This window comes from Chrysemys picta, chromosome 4 (genome assembly GCF_011386835.1).
Source record: "Chrysemys picta bellii isolate R12L10 chromosome 4, ASM1138683v2, whole genome shotgun sequence".
Classification (NCBI taxonomy): domain Eukaryota; kingdom Metazoa; phylum Chordata; order Testudines; family Emydidae; genus Chrysemys; species Chrysemys picta.
In genome coordinates, this window is record NC_088794.1 from 48,060,460 (window position 1) to 48,078,530 (window position 18,071).

The following is an 18,071-nucleotide window of genomic DNA, read 5'->3' on the forward strand; positions in this document are numbered from 1 at the left end:
AATTATTGGTAATGAGAACAGATTAAAATCTTGCAAAAAGACACATTTTCTCTTCTACTATCCCCTTAGCTTTACCAGCTGTCCTGTACTTCTTTCTTTTCTTTTCTTTTTTTTTAAATAAAAATATCTGGGAATTTTCCTTGTGGCTAATTGCATGGCTGCTTCAATACTGCAGGCTTCCTTTGTGGGACTAAAGTTTATTCTTCTTCAAGCTTTTCAAAACTAGTGACTTCCTCCAAAAATATTTACAAGCATCTAACTCAAATGACTTTTTTTTAATGTTGAAAAGATTTTTTTATCAAAAGCAGGTCAAAATATCACTTACAGTTTTGATTACTGAAACAGTCAGAATCTGATTCCAGAAATGCTGCATAAGGAGGGGGAAATGCTTTCCAAACTTTGTGTCAGAGAGTTTTCTGCAAGATCATGACTAATTGATTCAATTAACATGTTACTTCAACCAAAACAAATTATAAATTACAAAATTAAATCAATATAAGTTTTCACCCAATCTTTTAGCATCCTTAGGGACTACTATACTAAGCAATGTATGCTGTAACTAATGAGTTTTGCCATAGATATTTGTCATAGTAGATGGTGGCTGAATTGCATGTTTTGAATTTAGGCAGCTGGAAAATTAGTATGAGGAGTTGTCAGCATAGCATAGCTACCCCTGAGCATATTGCTCATTGGGGAGCAGGGCCGGCTCCAGGCACCAGCCTACCAAGCATGTACTTGGGGCGGCACCTGGAGGGGGGCGGCGCTCAGGGTTGGGGCTTTTTTTTTTTTTTTTTAAACATACTGGGGCTGTTGGGGTGCCCGGCGGCGCTCCGGCCCAAGAACGGGGCCGCGACTGGGCTCGCCGCCCTCCCCGCGGCACTCCGGCCGGCCGGGGAGAGACGGGCCGCGGCAGGGCTCACTGCCCTCCTCCCGGCACTCCGGCCAGTTGGGGAGAGCGGGGCCCCGGCCGGGCTCGCCGCCCTCCTCCCGGCGCTCTGGCCGTTCGGGGAGAGCAGGGCCCCAGCCGGGCTCGCCGCCCTCCTCCCGGCGCTCCGGCCGGTTGGGGAGAGCGGGGCCCCGGCCGGGCTCTCCGCCCTCCTCCTGGCGCTCCGGCCGGTCGGGGAGAGGGATCCTGCGGCCGGGCTCTCCGCCCTCCCCTGCCACGCTCCCCGCCGGGGGGCGGGGGGCAGCGGGAGCCTTTTTTGCCTGGGGAGAGAGTTCTTCTCCTTTAACTTTCCCGCACAACATTATAAATCAGGGGATGACCATTGCAATAGTCATGCAAACTGGGACTATCAAAAGAGAAACTTCAGTATTACAAAGTGACAGAACATTTTACTTTCCTTTGCAATAGCTTCATTTGGAAAACTGAATCACACAATTACCTCTCCTTTCCACTTTCAGTGCCTGGATTCCTTTAAGGAAATGGATTACTTATTCTCATGATTGATACATTATAAATATACGTATATTTATGCCTGCATCTGTAATTTTCACGCCATGCATCTGAAGAAGTGAGTTTTTACCCACGAAAGCTTATGCCCAAATAAATCTGTTAGTCTCTAAGGTGCCACCAGATTCCTCGTTATTTTTGTGGATACAGATGAACACAGCTATCCCTCTGATATTTATTATTATTATTGACACTGCAGTAGCATCTAGGACCTCATTGTGTTAGGTGCTGTACAGACACAGAACAAAGAAAGAAAATAAAGGACAGCCCTGCTCCCAAAATATATATTTGTGTAGCACCAACCATGTGATAAATGCTTTGGATTTCTGAATCCAGACAGAATATGACCCTAAAATGTTTTCTGAGGATGTCAGGGAGTAAAAAAGTTGGCTGATTAATGAAAAATAGTTACAGTTGTATATCTGCTTCTTTCAGTGACATATTTAGGTCAAAAAATCTTCTGGCTAATTTTGGGAAAATGTTAGAGAACATCTTCTTACCTCTGTTTGAGGCAACCATCAATCCCAAAGATCACAGGGAGCTGCACCTCTTCCTCAAATATGTAAGTATGTATGGCTCTTCTGTGCCTTACTCCAAATGGATCCTCTCTTCACAATTAGATTTTTAGTTTCTGTATAGGGGAGATGGTGAAAGCCACTGACATTATTAATAAAAACCCTTCTGTGAAGATAGCTGTTCATATTTTTTAAACACTCATATGCCTCAGTAAAAATATAGGTAAGAATGTGGTGACAAGCAACCACCATTTATTTAACCTGGAAGCAGCACAGGACTCCTTCCAATAGTCCTGTCTGTAGAAGAGAGTAGTGAATCTACATTCATGCTAGTGCAGAGAGCAAGAGCAAGAAGCTCTGGTAAGCACCACAAAAGCCCCTTTTGCTGGCTCCCTGCAGAATAAAAAGTTATTTGAAAAAACTCAGTTCCTTAAACAATAAAGACCTTCATAGCGGTCCTTCAGCAATCAAAGAAAAACACTTATGCTTCTTAATATATGTCCATATCACCTCACGCTCTTAATTTGTCCAGTCAATTGCCTTCATGTTGAGAAAGGACTACTAAATCGATGATTCAGCTTTAATAAAGTATGCACAAAATGTTAATACCAATTTGGATTATGTAAAGCTACATAATTACATTAGTTTAATTTTGAAAGCTGCAGCTGATCAGTTCCAAAATTTCCAGCAAATGTTCTAGCCATGGAGTAGAACTGCTGCTTCAGTTGTTATGACACACATCACAGAAGAACTGCCTTCTGCATCCTGTGCATCTTGGAACGATGCTCTAGAATAGCAGAGTGGCAGGATTGCTGACTGAAGGAGGGCAAGTACTTACAGGTGGAGGTGGATATTTTAATATTATAATAAAACTAGAATTGATAGTTCTGAAACTTGCTTATTCAAAAAAAAAAAAGGTTCCTATGAATTCCTTTTCATAGGTGACTGGCTTTGACAGTGTTGATGATGAGTCCAAACATACCGACCACATGTTCTCTAACAGAAGTCCTAACCCTGAGATCTGGACCAGTGAAAAGAATCCTCCATATAGTTATTATTTGTATTACATGTATGCCAACATCATGGTGCTTAACAACCTTAGAAAGTAAGTAGTAATTTTCCTCCATACCATTCTGTGTTTATCTTTGGTGGGAAAATGGGGTAGAGAGGATTAAAATAATCATCTTGGATCCAGTCTAAATTTATGCCCAGTTTTGATTTTGTTATTTTAAAACTTAGAACATTTTTAGGTCCAGTTTTGAAGTCAAATAAAATATTTAGGATTGTGTCTGGGATTGTTAGGTGACAGATAAATACTATAACTTAAATTATGGCACTCACACTTACTTACCTTCACCAACAAAAAATGTAAGTATTTGTTTCAACCGAAAATGTGTCTTTAAAACACAGTTGGCTCTCTCTGGCTTACCTGGATTTGTTTCAACCGAAAATGTGCCTTTAAAACACAGTTGGTTCTCTCTGGCTTACCTGGCCTTTATTCAGGGTGTATTTCTGAGTTTAGGGTGCCCCAGATAGCTTCTCTGTGGAGCAGTACCACAAGTTTGTCAGTTCTTTCTTGTTCTGTAGTATGGTTCTCTAAGTCTTTTCCACTCTACCCGTATTGTAAATTATTACCACCAAGTATTTCAGAGATACTGTATTGCAGGGCTCGGCAAAGTTTGGCACGCGGCTCGCCAGGGTAAGCACCCTGGCGGGCCGGGCCAGTTTTTTTACCTGCTGACGCGGCAAGTTCGGCTGATCGCGGCCCCCACTGGCCGCAGTTCACCGTCCCGGACCAATGGGGTCGGCGGGAAGCCGCAGCCAGCACATCCCTTGCCCGCACCGCTTCTCGCCGCCCCCATTGGCCCGGGACGGTGAACCACGGCCAGGGGGGGCCGCGATCGGCCGAACCTGCCACGTCAGCAGGTAAATAAACTGGCCCGGGCTGCTAGGGTGATTACCCTGGCGAGCCGCGTGCCAAACTTTGCCGAGCCCTGCTGTATTGTATTAATAATAAAAACATGGAAATCTTGACTCAACCACAGCCCTTTATCAAAGATACAGGAAATCCTAATTGTTGATTAATATGTAGCCAATTGATTAAATATTCTTAATGAACCACAAGTGTGGTAATAGGTCAACCACTTCTTATCCTATTAACCCTAAAATAAGGGAGAATCCTTTCTACATAGCTGGTCCAGATGTTGATCACACTGAGGATTCTGCAGCTTCTTGGCGAGTTCAGTCAACTTTTGGTCTTGTGACCCTGAATAAGAAGGAGAGAGGAGTTCAGTGAGATCTGCTTAACACTCTACTGGAAAAACTCTGGGGTTCCATACAGTTACGTCAGTTTTGTATACCCTGATTTCAGGGCTCTTCGGAAGGGGCCACCCTCTGATTTCTGTTGGTCAGTTGCCCACTGACTCTCTGCTGTCTCTGTTTCTCTGATGCTTCCATTGATGTGCAGTAGATGGCATCAGTGTATAACAAATTTCTTTCCTTCAGTCAGATGGTTTAATTCATTTAATAGATTGTATTTCATTATTTGTCCTGACTATTCATTGGGATCCCCCTCTTTAAGCAATTCTCTTAATATTCTAAAATTATACCTTAGCTAGATATCTTTCAACATTCTTTTTTCCTTCTAGTACCATACAATTCTTAAGACTTCTAGGGTGCAACCACCATTTTCAAAGAAATGAAACAAAATCCCTTACAATCTTTAAATCTATAGAACATGAGCCATATAGTCTTTTATTATATCTAGGGCTGTCAAATGATTAAAAAACCCTCAATTAATAGCGAGATTAAAAAATGGTTGCGATTATTCGCAGTTTTAATCGCACAGTTAAACAATAATAGAATACACATTTAAATTTATTATAAATATTTTTGGATTTTTTTCTACATTTTCAAATATATTAATTTCAATTGCAACACAGAATACAAAGTTTACAGTGCTTACTTTATATTTATTTTGTATTACAAATATTTGCGCTGTAAAAAAAACAACCAACCAAAAGAAATAGTATTTTTCAATTCACCTCATACCAGTACTGTAGTGCAGTCTCTTTATCATGAAAGTACAACTTAAAAATGTAGAATTTTTTTTTTACATAAGTGCACTCAAAAAGTAAAACTTTGGAGCCACAAGTCCTACTTTTTGTTCAGCCAATTGCTAAGACAAACATTTTTGTTTACATTTGCAGGAGATAATGCTGCTCGCTTCGTATTTGCAATGTCACCTGAAAGTGGGAACAAGCATTCACATGGCACTGTTGTAATACAAAGTGAGCCCTGTACACTTATTGTGTTGTAACTGAAATCAGCATATTTGAAAATGTAGAAAAACATCCAAAATATTTATAATAAATTTAAATTGATATTCTAGTATTGTTTAATAGTATGATTAAAACTACAATTAAGTGCAACTATTTTTTAAATCTAGTTAATTTGTTTTTGTTAATTGCTTGGATTAACTGCAATTAAGTGACAGCCCTAATTATATCTAATACGCTTCACTTAACATCTTTCCAGGCTTATTACAGTATTTGAGACATTAGAGAAACAGACAGATTATTCAGAGAGATGTGTTTCTGATTTATCAGGCAAACACTATCAACAGTTTTTAAATTGGGCTGGAATATATAACCTTTGGACCTCTGGAACTTTCAGGGTTTTGGGTCAACTGGTTTAAACCTACATTTTGTTTTTCCACTTCTTTGGTTCATGTGACACTGTCTGGAGTGGCTCACAACCGTCAGTGCCAACCTCAGGACAGACTGTCAAAAAGCAGAACAGAAACCCCAAACTGGTGATATGTTCTATAATTAGATTTTATCAACCCAGTAACAACTGTGAACTCCTAAAGCACTGTAACAGTTTTACCATGGAGTCACAGATAGTCCCCTTGGGCATGCCAGTTTATCTTGCCACCCAGGCAAGCTGGACTATGTGATAGGTGGTTACTTTACACCAAAAATCACAACAATAGTCATGTTATTCCCAGTCCCAAAGGACCAAGCACTTACCCCAGGTCGATTGTACTCATATCTCAAACCGAAGACAACACCTGTAGCTACTCCTGTAACAAACAAACTAATGATTTATTAACTAAGAAAAGAAATGAGAGTTATTTACAAGGTTAAAACAGGAAACACACTTACATGAGTTAGTCTTTGATTTAAAAAGGTAAGATAAGCTTCTATATTAAGCAGCTCTGTATATCCTTTAGGGCTGACCGTGCCAAGCAGCATGGGGATCTCTTGCTTATGTTTAGGAATCTTTGCCCCTCAAAGTCCAGACAGCATAAAGAGACCTAGTTTCTCCTTCTCAAGGATTTTTATCCTCTTCCCCCCAGAGTCCAAACTGATGGAACAAATGTGGGTGTCTGATAAAAGTGGGAGGGCAATCAACATTTGGCTCATTTGGTTTCAAAGGCCCTCTTGTCTGCAGGGCCAGCACTTTACACTAAATTAATGTGTCTTTTCTTGTTTAGTGAGTTACATAATTACAGAGGTTTACAATGCAAACACTCAATATAACTTTACACCATGGGATACAGATATTATAAGTAGGATTATTATGTGCAGCATCCTACAAATATTCCATAAAGTCTAAACATTAAACACATTCTTACAACTCTAATATCTATTTTAACTATACTAACCCACAGGTAAGCCAGCTATGTATTTGTCGGTGTTCAGAGAGGCCCTGAGCCTTGGCATGAGTTGGCACCTGGCAAGCCAGCATCACAGTTCCTATTTAGCATATGAGACAATTAGGTACTCTGCACAGAAAGGTGCAGTTACACTTGTCTGTTGCTTGGCCGTGGTTCTCCTTAGCTAGACCAAGAGAGATGGAAATCTCATCCATAGGTAAAATTACGGGAGTCTTTGGTTTGCGAAATTAACAGTAGTTGGAAAAATCTTTATCAAGCATAAGAGCTTTCCTTTCCTGGGAACTCTGTATTTTAACTTTAACTTAATTAATGCTCTCCAGGCAAGGTGTCTCATCTGTTGGGATAGGCCAATTGACTATCATTGTCCTTAGGGCTAAGAAGAGGCTAAAGTTTGGAATGTGCATAAAGGTGATTTCCGGAAGATAATTAAAAGGGAAGAGAGAGAAATTGCCAACACCATATTTTGATGTCTATGGACCTTAAAGAAGTCACTTAACCTCTCTGTGCCTGTTTATCTACTGCACTGGTGTAATAATATTTCCCTAACTAACAGAAGTGTTTGTGAGATTTGTTTCACTATCATTTGTAAAGTGTTTTGGGATCCTCCCATGGCAGATGCTATAAACTAACAAAGCATTAGCATTATTTTAATTTATCTTCTTCAAGCATTTCCTGAGTAACATTCAAAACAGTATTCCCCCTTCCCAACCCCAAACATTTCTTACTTTCACTACACCATATAATCAACAAAAACAACAACAATAAAAACTTTTAAAAATCTCCTTGAACTTATATCAAACATCTGGCTGCCTACTTGTTGACTGACTGTCTGCTACACACAATCTTTCCTTCCACTATGAATTTAAAATGCTTCATCTGTTTTTCCCACATTCACCATCTTGTTTCTTGTCTGGACTATTTCTCTTCAGAAATTATAAATAGCGCTCTCTCTCTCTCTCTCTCTCTCTCTCTCTCTGTGTACAGCCCCCCCAAGCTTTGGGGTTTATTATGGTTCAGAAGATTGTGACGAGGTATATTTCCCAACCTTCAAAATTCAGATATGATGTAGATTCCAAAATAACCCTCTGACTTGGGGTTTCCTTTTATTACCACAGTAATTAACAAAAATACAATAAAGTTCAACTCAAGCTTGCCTGTAACTGAACGTTCCTACCTCAAGACTGCTCAGTTGCCATTCTACAGCCTCTCCCTCCAGAGAGCCACGCTAACCTTCCTGGTATCTTGGCAGGGGTAATGACGCATCTGCTTCAATGAGTCAGCAGTACTCTGTTAATCCAGTCTCAGCAGGCTCAATGCCTTTGAAGCAAACATTGCAAAACCATTTCATATTTTTGAGTAACCTGATAGCATATGCAAAGTCAACAAAGATGAAATACACCCTCAAATGATTCTATGAGTATGATTTGTAATTAAGATTACATCCCAGAACCTCTTTATACTCAGCCAATCCAAAAATGTATGTTTTTAGTCCTTTCTGTGTTTTGAGCATCTACAAAGATTAGCAGGTAATTTCAGTCTGTGCAGGGTTTGTTATGGTTTATGGAAGAAATGGTACCAGATTAAGACACAAAAAATTGTAATTTAAGCACATCTGAGTCTAGTGAAGTAAATAATTACTCTTAGATCCGTTTTCCCATTCATGTGTTTAGTTATTTTTATGGATATTTTTCAATTGATATTAATAGCATTTACATTCAAAATGGGTGAAAAGACACCAGTTATTCTTGGGGTAGGACTTATTTTTAATTTCTGCAGGGAAAGAGGCATGAGTACCTTCTTGTTTCGCCCTCATTGTGGAGAAGCTGGGTCCATCACTCATCTGGTGTCAGCCTTTCTGACATCTGACAACATTTCTCATGGATTACTCCTGAAGAAGGTATTGCTCTTGTTGTTCATTTATCATAGTCTTAGTTTATTGAAAAAACTCAAACTCATCAGACTTATCAATTAATAAAAACACCTCTACACGACCCCTCACCCTCTTGAAGAATCTAGGCAAATATAGAAGATGAAATTCTGGCCACATTGAAGTAAATGGCAAAATTCCCACTGACGTCAGTGGGGGCCAGGCTTTCATCCATTAAGAAAATCTTTGTGAAAATAATTGGCCACCGGGTGGCATATTTGTATCAAGTCAGTAGTCATTCTGGTAAAAATACATCTTCTTTTAAATGGTGATTTACTTAGGAAGACTGAAATAAGAATCCCTCCATAGTTAGTGTGTAAATTCTTTGAATTAAAAGTTAATCTCTTATGACTATTCTAAGATTAGGAAGAATTGCTTTCATCTCCCCACAAAATGGTTCCCTAAGGCTGGTTGAAAATTTTTGATTGAAATGGATTTTTGATGGAAAATTGGGTTTTTGACAAAACAAATTTTTTTATGCAAAGCGTAAGCTTTCCATGGATATTTCAATTTTTTGTTGAAAAAACAAAGCCACTGTAATGCTTCATGGAAGTTGTGGTTTGGGTGCCTCAGGCCCTGCAGTCTCTTTTGAGATAAGTTCCCAAGCCAAGCCACATCTCCCATGATGGCAGCCGGAGATTTCGGTGATGTCCTGCAATGGTTCAGCAAGATGGGAGCCATGGTGCATCCTGGGAGATATAGTCTAGCCAGGAAACCTGGCCAATATTGAAGAATGAAGGAATGAGGCACCATGGTACAATATTTGAATCAAAATTTTTGGTTTTGGCCAAAAAGTTTCAGTTCTAGAATTTTTGCTGAAATATTGACATTTTGGCATTCTGCCCCTCCCCCAGTCTAGTCCTCCTGTAATTTGGCATCTGAAACAAGTTATTTAAAAAATTCAGAACATAATTGAAATCAGTGGGAACTGCTAGTACTTAGGTCCTGTGAAAATCAACCCACTAACTTAGATGCCTAAATATGGGTATAGATTTGGGTGTCTAATGTTAGGTACCTAAACTGAAAATTTTGACCTGAAGTCATATCACTGTTAAGTCTCTATTAAGACTGATAGTCCTAAAATTAGACCCAGGCAGTGTGCTATAGTTTGTACATACTCACTACATTATGCTGTTCTTCTCTTTAGCCTGTTAGCTCTATTCTTGTATGACTAAGAATGGAATAAACCTGGCAGAGCTGATAAGTGTGGTGCAGGCTTGTGTCATGTATACTAGTTAGATTACAAGCCAAAAATAGTCATGAATACAGATGAGAATGAATCCCCTAGATTCTGAATACATTACATGTGCACCCATATGTATACCCTCAGATAAATGAAAGCTCCTTCCTTTGGTTCTTTAACAACCCCACCCCCCCACTACCAGCACCAAACTGATCTATTCTGTGGTGTGTTTTGGATATAACTAGTGTTCGCTAATGTACCTGTGGTGCATCTGAATTTAAGTTCTTTTTGGTAGGGACTCTGTTAGTATGGAACAGAGCTCTCCGACAGAATCATGTTCGATCACTAGGCTCTGTAAATAATTAATAATTGTGTTTTATTGGGAATACTGTCTCAGTGCATCCAACATGTAGAATATTTGTTGCTTTAAAAAAAAATCGCATTTAAAGTTGCATTTAGAAAATATTGAAAAAAATCTGTGCAAAAGGTCACTTCAGTGCAGACTTCAGTTTTTCTGGTCATAATCCTTCCACAATCATATTCAATGAGGCTGTTTCCATTTCCTGTGATTGAAAACCTCCTTTCCTGTTATCTCAAAGGGCCATTAAATAATGAATATCTGTATTGTTTTTGTACAGAGTCCAGTTCTTCAGTATCTTTATTATCTTGCACAAATTCCCATTGCCATGTCTCCACTTAGCAACAATAGCCTATTCCTTGAGTATTCAAAAAATCCACTACGGGAATTTCTACATAAGGGACTTCACATTTCTCTCTCTACAGATGATCCTATGCAATTCCATTACACAAAGGTAAGCACAACTGAAAACTTTTGTCTTTAAGGTGAATTTGTTAACAGTGCCAAAGTGGCCTGAAACACTTTATTTCTCATGGCATAGTATGTGACACCTTATGTCCTTACACACCTCTCAGTCAATGTTCCCCCCATTCCCATTCCTCTGAAAACTGTTAGATTTCATGGGGAAATGACTAATTGCCAAATTACATTTTGTTTGTAATCCTGCCTCTTCCAGCCACTGGCTCCTCAAGTACAGAGGAAGCTCAAGAGGATGGAGCGCTCCCATATTAGTGTCTTGATAAGCAATGTTTTAGAGGTGGGGTGCCAGGGAAGACCTGTTTCCATTCTAATGAATGTGGTTGCAGCTTACTGAAAAAAATGTCATTTGAGATCTCTGAAGATAAACTACAAACTGTTCATTCCATGTACTGGGCTTGATGCTCTCCTGCGCCGAGTTCCACTCAGTGCAGGAGAGGAGAGAGTGCCTGGAAACTGGTTACAACTCCCTGATTCTGTGGGCTGGTCTACGCTGACCTCAACCCCAGTGTGAATTGGAGCCGCCTATTGGCAGCTCTAACTTTTGCCATCTGAGGATCAGCAGTGCTCTAGTCTGCTTCACTCTGCCCTGCTCCTCCCCATCTGTAATGTGCCTACAATAGAGAGCAGTTTGCGCAGGAGCTTGCTACACAAACTTTACACCAGTTGAGAGCTACCCCCTTTTGGAGGAATTCTCAGGTGTCCAGTATCTGCCTCCTTGTTGCATTCAAAAGTGTCAGATCAGAAGAGAGAAACTTTCTTGGTGTATTTATTAAGCATTTAGACTGAAATTTGCAAAGCAACCTAAGGGATTTGGATGCCAATTCCTATGAATTTGAATTAATCAATCTGTCTCAGGCATCTTGAAATAGACAAAACGTTCAGTCTCCAGTAATTGAGTTTAAAGCCTAAAAACTTGAAAATTGTGTCCATCTATCAAAATTGTTTAATAATAGGAAATGATTACATATCAAACACAATTACTAAATAGGATATAGCCTAACAAATCGTATTTTTGATGGTACAGGAAGCACTTATGGAGGAATATGCCATAGCAGCTCAAGTGTGGAAACTGAGCACGTGTGACTCATGTGAACTAGCAAGAAACAGCGTACTACAAAGTGGATTATCACATAAGGTAAATTTGGTTTGTTGCAAGACGCATTGTCATTGTTTGGACTTTTTATGAATATAAAGGTATGCAACGATTTAATGAAATTTTTTTGGACTATGTAATGACTGGTGTGTGTGAAATACCTCTGGCTTCAAGGAGCATCAAGAAAGAGATGCTGCATCTCCTGGAGTTACTTTGCTGAGCATATAGTATGTATGTATGTATGCAAATAACTTTGCTTCCCAGATTAACCTCAAGAGATAGGATATCTCATTTTCATATCATCTCCTGGGAGCAGGCAGTTACATTTAACATGTATACATGCTTGGATTTCTCAGGGGATTGATGCTGGGATACAAAGACTTTAATGTAATAGATTGTCACTGATTTGACTTTTGGTTCCTACTGATCTGTGCTGAGTTCATTACAGTCTGAGTTGTCTAGTAGTATATGTGAAATAGATTTATGGTCTCAATCCAGTTCTTCATAAGACAGGTGAACATCACACTGCAGAAATCACTTCTAAAATTTGCAACCTTGTCGGTAATTTGGTCACTATATGGGAACTGAGCTCTTTCGTAAACCTGGCCCCAGTTATGTGCGCTGGGTTCTTGAAAATCTGGCACTAAGTCTAAAACAATCCTACACAGTTCCTGTTTAGTTCTTTAACAAAAATTACCAGGGATATAAAATATCTTATAAAAAGTCAGTATGCTGTCTAAATTTAAATAGAGTAAACAGTAGCAGGTGGACCATGGACTTAATTCTGTGGACATGGCAAATTCTTCAGTTTTTTCTTGAAATAGATAGTATGTAGCAAAAAGATACCAGGGTTTTATCATGATTCCAGTGTAAACTGTTTGGAAGAGACAAACCCAGCCATTTCAAACATGAATACCCATCACCATAGGTAACCGGATATATGATGACCATGGAGCAATCTTATTAGACTGGACATTGAGCTTGGTGGAATGTTGAGCCTAATAACTATTTTCTATTCCATTGACAAAAGCAATAAATAGCAAGTCACTTGCAGAACTGGTGATTAATTATCTCCAGCCAGATGCAGACAATAGTATTTGTGTTATCTGAAGGGAAAAGGACATAGCTTTAATTTCTCCCCACCTCCAGGCATAGGTTCAGATACTATTTACTTGCTCTTTGCTATGCAGTCATTACCCCACAAAAGTATTAAACTGTCATCTTTTGCTTACCAGCCTTGTTTTGAGATTCTCAACGCAAACAAAGACACTGTGTCCATACATATATTCAGTCATTCACTTTTCTTCCTTAAACCTTTCTTTTTACTGTTGCCTATCCTAATGTGAACGAAGTAGTTGATTCAGGTGGGGATTGTCTCTGTAAATCAAGACTGGATTCCTCTCTGGAAGACTTACTTTAATCAACAAAAGTTATTGGGGTTAATTACAGGGGTAAGTGCATGAAATTCTATGTCCTTTGTTTTATACAGGAAGTCAGACTAGATGATCTAATGGTCCCTTCAAGCCTTAAAATCTATGAATTTCTCTCCATAAAAGCTATTTTAGAGAAGCTACTTCATCTTTTCTAAGTAGGTATCTCTATCTCTTTGGACCATCCCTTTGAGAAGCTGGCACAGGAATGTCTCTGTAGTTCATATTCTACTGCCATTCTTGCTTGCATCCTCTGGTGGTCTGATGTGACCACTGTCATCCATTTCCCCCCAAGAAATAAAGAAATGGCAACTTGCCACGGGTATCTAAATCTCTCTCCTTAAACTCAAACTCCTGAGGTGGTAAGTTCCTGATGCAAAGCCCAACAAAACCAATGGGTCTTCCCATTAACTTCAGTGGGTTTTGGGTCCGGCTGTAACAGAGCAGCTTTACTATCACAACTAATAGAAGAAACAAATGCACACATGAGCATGTCATGTGTTCTGCTCCGATAGAATGCTATTGTGAAAACCAGCTCATAAGACTGAAGAACTCTGCTGAGGCTAACATTAACTTTTTAGCATTAACTTTTTAAAGGTTTCTAACTTTAAGTAAAAGATAATTCAGGAGAAATGGAAAAAACAGATAGGAAAAAAGCATATCTTGGTTGAACCAACCAGCATTGAACTGCATTGGCAAAGCAACGGAATACAAGCAAGCTACCTACGTAAAAAGAAGGCGAATGGCTAAACATCATAAATTACATGTCCAGCTCATTGTGGTTTCTTTTCACTTATCCTCAGTGCCATTCGCTTAGAAAGATGCTTTTACTTGCAGTAAAAAATCAAAGTAATTTAAAACTGACTTTTTCATAATGCTTTAAAAACTTTATTTTGTTCACAGGAAAAACAAAAATTCTTAGGGGTAAATTATTATAAAGAAGGGCCTGAAGGAAATGATATTCGAAAGACAAATGTGGCACAGATCCGAATGGCTTTCAGGTATGAGACACTATGTAATGAGCTCAGCTTCCTGTCTGACGCAATGAAATCAGAAGAGATTACAGCTCTATCTAAAGAGTCACAGCACGAAGAAACAAGCCAATCTTCCGCCTGACCACATGCATTTACCATCTGCTTTTGAATAATGAATCTTCTGTGATTGACAGCTGCCTAGATACAACTGTTTGAATAATACGGAGAAAAGTATCTATGGGAGTTAAACAGTGTGCAAAATTATTTTCTGTTGCATTACACTCTTTAATGTAATATCAGTTTGTACATACATTAGGCTATGTAAGACTACCGTAAACACGTCAGCTCAGAATTGCATCATTTATGCTGTATACTGCGTTTTAACTGTGCTTTGCATTGTAGTTTTAAAACCAATCATAATATTAATAATGCTTGCATCTGTGATCTATAGTATTCTACTGCAAACACAAGATGCATGGTAGTACACATGCACCTGTTTTTTGTCATGACAGTTGTCAGTGGCAGTCAGACCAAACAGCATTTTTAAATTTAGCCCTTGATTAATTAGCAGATTGTATGATGAACAATTTAGTAGAACTCATTTTCATTATGGAAAATATCTGGAGACACTTTCCAACTTGTACATAAAGTATTCAGCAATGATCTTAGAAACAAGATTGTTACCAGATAATTATTGCATATCTTTTTCATCATTATGAATTGATTAAAACAGTTCCATCATGTCATTCTTATCACCCAGTATTTGGAGTGAGTGTGAAAAATAGAAGCTAACATCTTTTTGCTAATGAAAACAGAAAATTGTGTGAAAATGATTATTGTACATGTTAAACATACAATAAAATGACTTTTCAAAAGTTTTAGCTTCAATATGAAAGCACGGCCTTGAAAATGGAGAACAGATTTTGATTACATTGTAACCAGAGAGAGGTGGACATGCTCAGACTAAATTATTTGGAAATTCATACGAACAACTCTGGTCAAATGTAAAGCAGAAACAACTGACTTGAACAAAGAAAATGTGCCTATCCATTATTGGTAGAAGTTCAAGTCTCATCTCTGGCCACCTTACACATTTTTGTTCATATTATTTTAGTCAGTTACAGTGGGCGGTAATAACGCCATCTGTGTACATTTATATAGAAATTATCCCACTTGAGATACACAATTTTTTATTATATGCTAACAACTTTATTTATGAAAGAGGTGGATTAGAAAAATGTAGTTACTGTAATATTTGTGATTCCTCCTCTTTTCTGCTTGGTCTTCTTTATGGTATAGCACTGATAGTCAAACTGAGATGATTAAACATACCAGTAGCACCTCATCCACTGTGAAAACTATGTGGTTTCATACAAAAGAAATTTTTTTATTTGAAAATTTGCAGTTCCCCATCTAGGGCGAGATCTTGCACACCTGAAATTCCCATTGAAGGCAATATTATTAAGCTAACATATAGATCTGATACTATGTTTGAACGTATGGTAAGAAAATTGCACAAAGGCTGTGCTCCAACATTCCCAGCACCCTCATTCACTTTGTTAGGAGTTTGGAGCATCCAAGCCTTTGCGTGCAATGTTTTTAGTCTGAACAATGTCTAGAACAAAGGGTTAGAACTGTATATTTTTGCACTATTGGCACAATTTTACATCATTTTAACTGCTGCTCGCTCTTAAAGGTTGCTCTTATTGCTGTCTTCTGTGTAAGCCATTTGAATAACATCTAACCTTTTATAATTAGTCAAAGCTGTTAGTGGCCAATACCTTGTCAGCTCCTCTCCTGTTGCATCTCTCAGTGAGGTTCCAATCTGCAGCACCAAGGTGGGACCCTTAATAAAAATTGATTTCAATGGGTCATTTGGTTTGCCTCTTATTATTGGACAGTAATAACACATTGACTAGCTGCTATTGCAAGGGACAACCAATTTTGCTTCCAGCGCCTGCATAGGCTCTACTGTAAATTACTGACAAATTGAGTTAATACAAAGTGTTATGTCACAACTCACACCCACATCCTTTCTAGCTTCCACTAATGTTCTTTGTCTCTCTTATTTAAGTGGCGGGAGGCCGTTCATTCTCTGGTTCTGTTCTGAAATGGCGCTTTTTCTGCAGGGACTGACTTGTATTTGATCATAAATGAAACTATAGTTCCTCACAAGAACCTCCTTCCCATTTTAGAATTATAGAACTGTAGGGGTGGAAGGGACCTCACAAGGTAATCTAGTCCATGCCCCCCAACCCAAGACAGGACTAAACATACCTTGCCCATCCTGGAGAGATGTTTGTCTAACCTGTTCTTAATAAGATCAGATGATGAGGATTCCACAGTCACCTTAGGTAGCCTGTTCCAGTGCTTACCTTGTAGGCAGAAAGTTCTTCCTAATATCTAACCTGAATCTCCCTTGCTTCAAAGGACCCTTTAAGTATATACCTGGTATGAGACAGCAGAAGTTGATACAAGCACTCATCTGCATTACTATGTCATTTATCTTTCCTTTCCATTTCACTCAAATGTTAGTGGGGCAGTTCTTGCCTGGTTGCATCAGCTCCAGTATAACAGTATAACAACGGGCTCTTTAGACTAGCAGAGAAAGGTATAACGCAGCCCAATGGCTGGAAGTTGAAGCTAGACAAATTCAAATGGGAAATAAGGCATACTTTTTAAACAGTGAGAGTAAGTAACCCTTGGAACAATTTCCCAAGATGCAGGGAGAGGGCGTAAAATATCAATTCAGAACACTTTTCTGGGTATCCCTTGATTGTTTTCAAGAATACTGTTGTTCCATTATTTTTATTGGTGCTACGAATAAATCATATTTATTATTTTCATCTGAAATTCCCCCCTTGTCAATGCACCAAATCCTTTTATCATCTTACAAATGCTATTTATAATAAAATCATTAAATGAAGTAATTTTTTTTACCAACTGATTGATAAATCTCAAAAGAGGTCATAGAATTGTAGACATGTAGGGCTGGAAAGGACATCAACAGGCCATAAAGGCTAGCCCCCTACACTGAGGAAGAACCAAGTAAACCTAGACAATCCCTTGACCGGTGGTATTTGTCCAGCCTATTCTGAAAAATCTCCAGTGATAGGGATTTCATAACCTACCTTGTGTAGGCTTATTCCAGAATTTAGGAAAACCTTTGTAATTAGAAGGGTAGTTAATATCGAACCTAAAGCTCCCTTGCTGCTGATTAAGCCCATTACTTCTTGTCCTACCTTCAGTGGACACAGAGAACAATGGATCACCCTATCCTCTTTGTCACAGCCCTCAGCATATTTAAAGACTGTTATCAGGTCCCCTTTCAGTCTTATCTCAGGATTAAACATGCCCAATTTTTTAACCTTTGCTAATAGGTAAGGGTTTCTAAACGTTTTATGACTTTTATTGCTCTCTTCTGGACCCTCTTCTCAATTTGTCCACATCTTTCCTAAAGAGCATCTCCCAGAATTGGACACACTACTACTTTTGAGACCTCACCAGAGCCACATAGAGTGGGACAATTACCTCCTTCTCTTAAATATGACACTTCTATCAATACATCCCATGTTAGCTTTTTTTGCAGCTGATTGCATTGTTGACTCATATTCTATTTGTGACCGACTGTAACCCCCAGATCCTTTTCAGCGGTACTGCCACCTTCCCAGTTATTCCTATTTTGTAGTTGTGCATTTGATTTTTTCCCTTCCTTGTACTTGTCTTTATTCAATATCATATTGATTTCAGACCAATTCTCCAACTTGTCAAGGTTGTTTTGAATCCTGTCCTCCCAAGTACTTGCACCCTCTCTAACGTTGGTGTCATCTGCCAATTTTATAAGCACACCTTCCACACCATTGTCCAAGCCATTAATGAAAATATTGAACAGCACTGGATCCAGGACTGACCCTGTAGGACCTCCCCCTAGATCAGGGGTGGGCAAACTTTTTGGCCTGAGGGCCGCATTGGGTTTC

The 18,071-nt window shown here is 39.0% G+C and overlaps 1 protein-coding gene across 10 annotated transcripts in view; it reads left to right on the top strand.

Moving 5' to 3' along the window:
• Positions 1-14,969, top strand: part of AMPD3 (adenosine monophosphate deaminase 3) — a 51,468-nt gene extending 36,499 nt beyond the window's left edge. For 4 of the 10 annotated variants that reach the window (XM_005291686.4, XM_005291687.4, XM_065594808.1 and 1 more), the window contains 6 exons: positions 1,889-2,015; positions 2,910-3,073; positions 8,426-8,546; positions 10,398-10,571; positions 11,622-11,732; positions 14,024-14,969. In XM_005291686.4, the coding sequence (XP_005291743.2) occupies positions 1,889-2,015; positions 2,910-3,073; positions 8,426-8,546; positions 10,398-10,571; positions 11,622-11,732; positions 14,024-14,236 (910 nt within the window). In that variant the 3' untranslated portion in view covers positions 14,237-14,969. Of the gene's footprint in view, positions 1-1,888; positions 2,016-2,909; positions 3,074-8,425; positions 8,547-10,397; positions 10,572-11,621; positions 11,825-12,021; positions 13,970-14,023 lie in introns of those variants that run through there. The other 6 variants (XR_006176552.2, XR_010600964.1, XM_065594806.1 and 3 more) reach the window with 5 other exon arrangements.
• Positions 14,970-18,071: the final 3,102 nt, after the last annotated feature.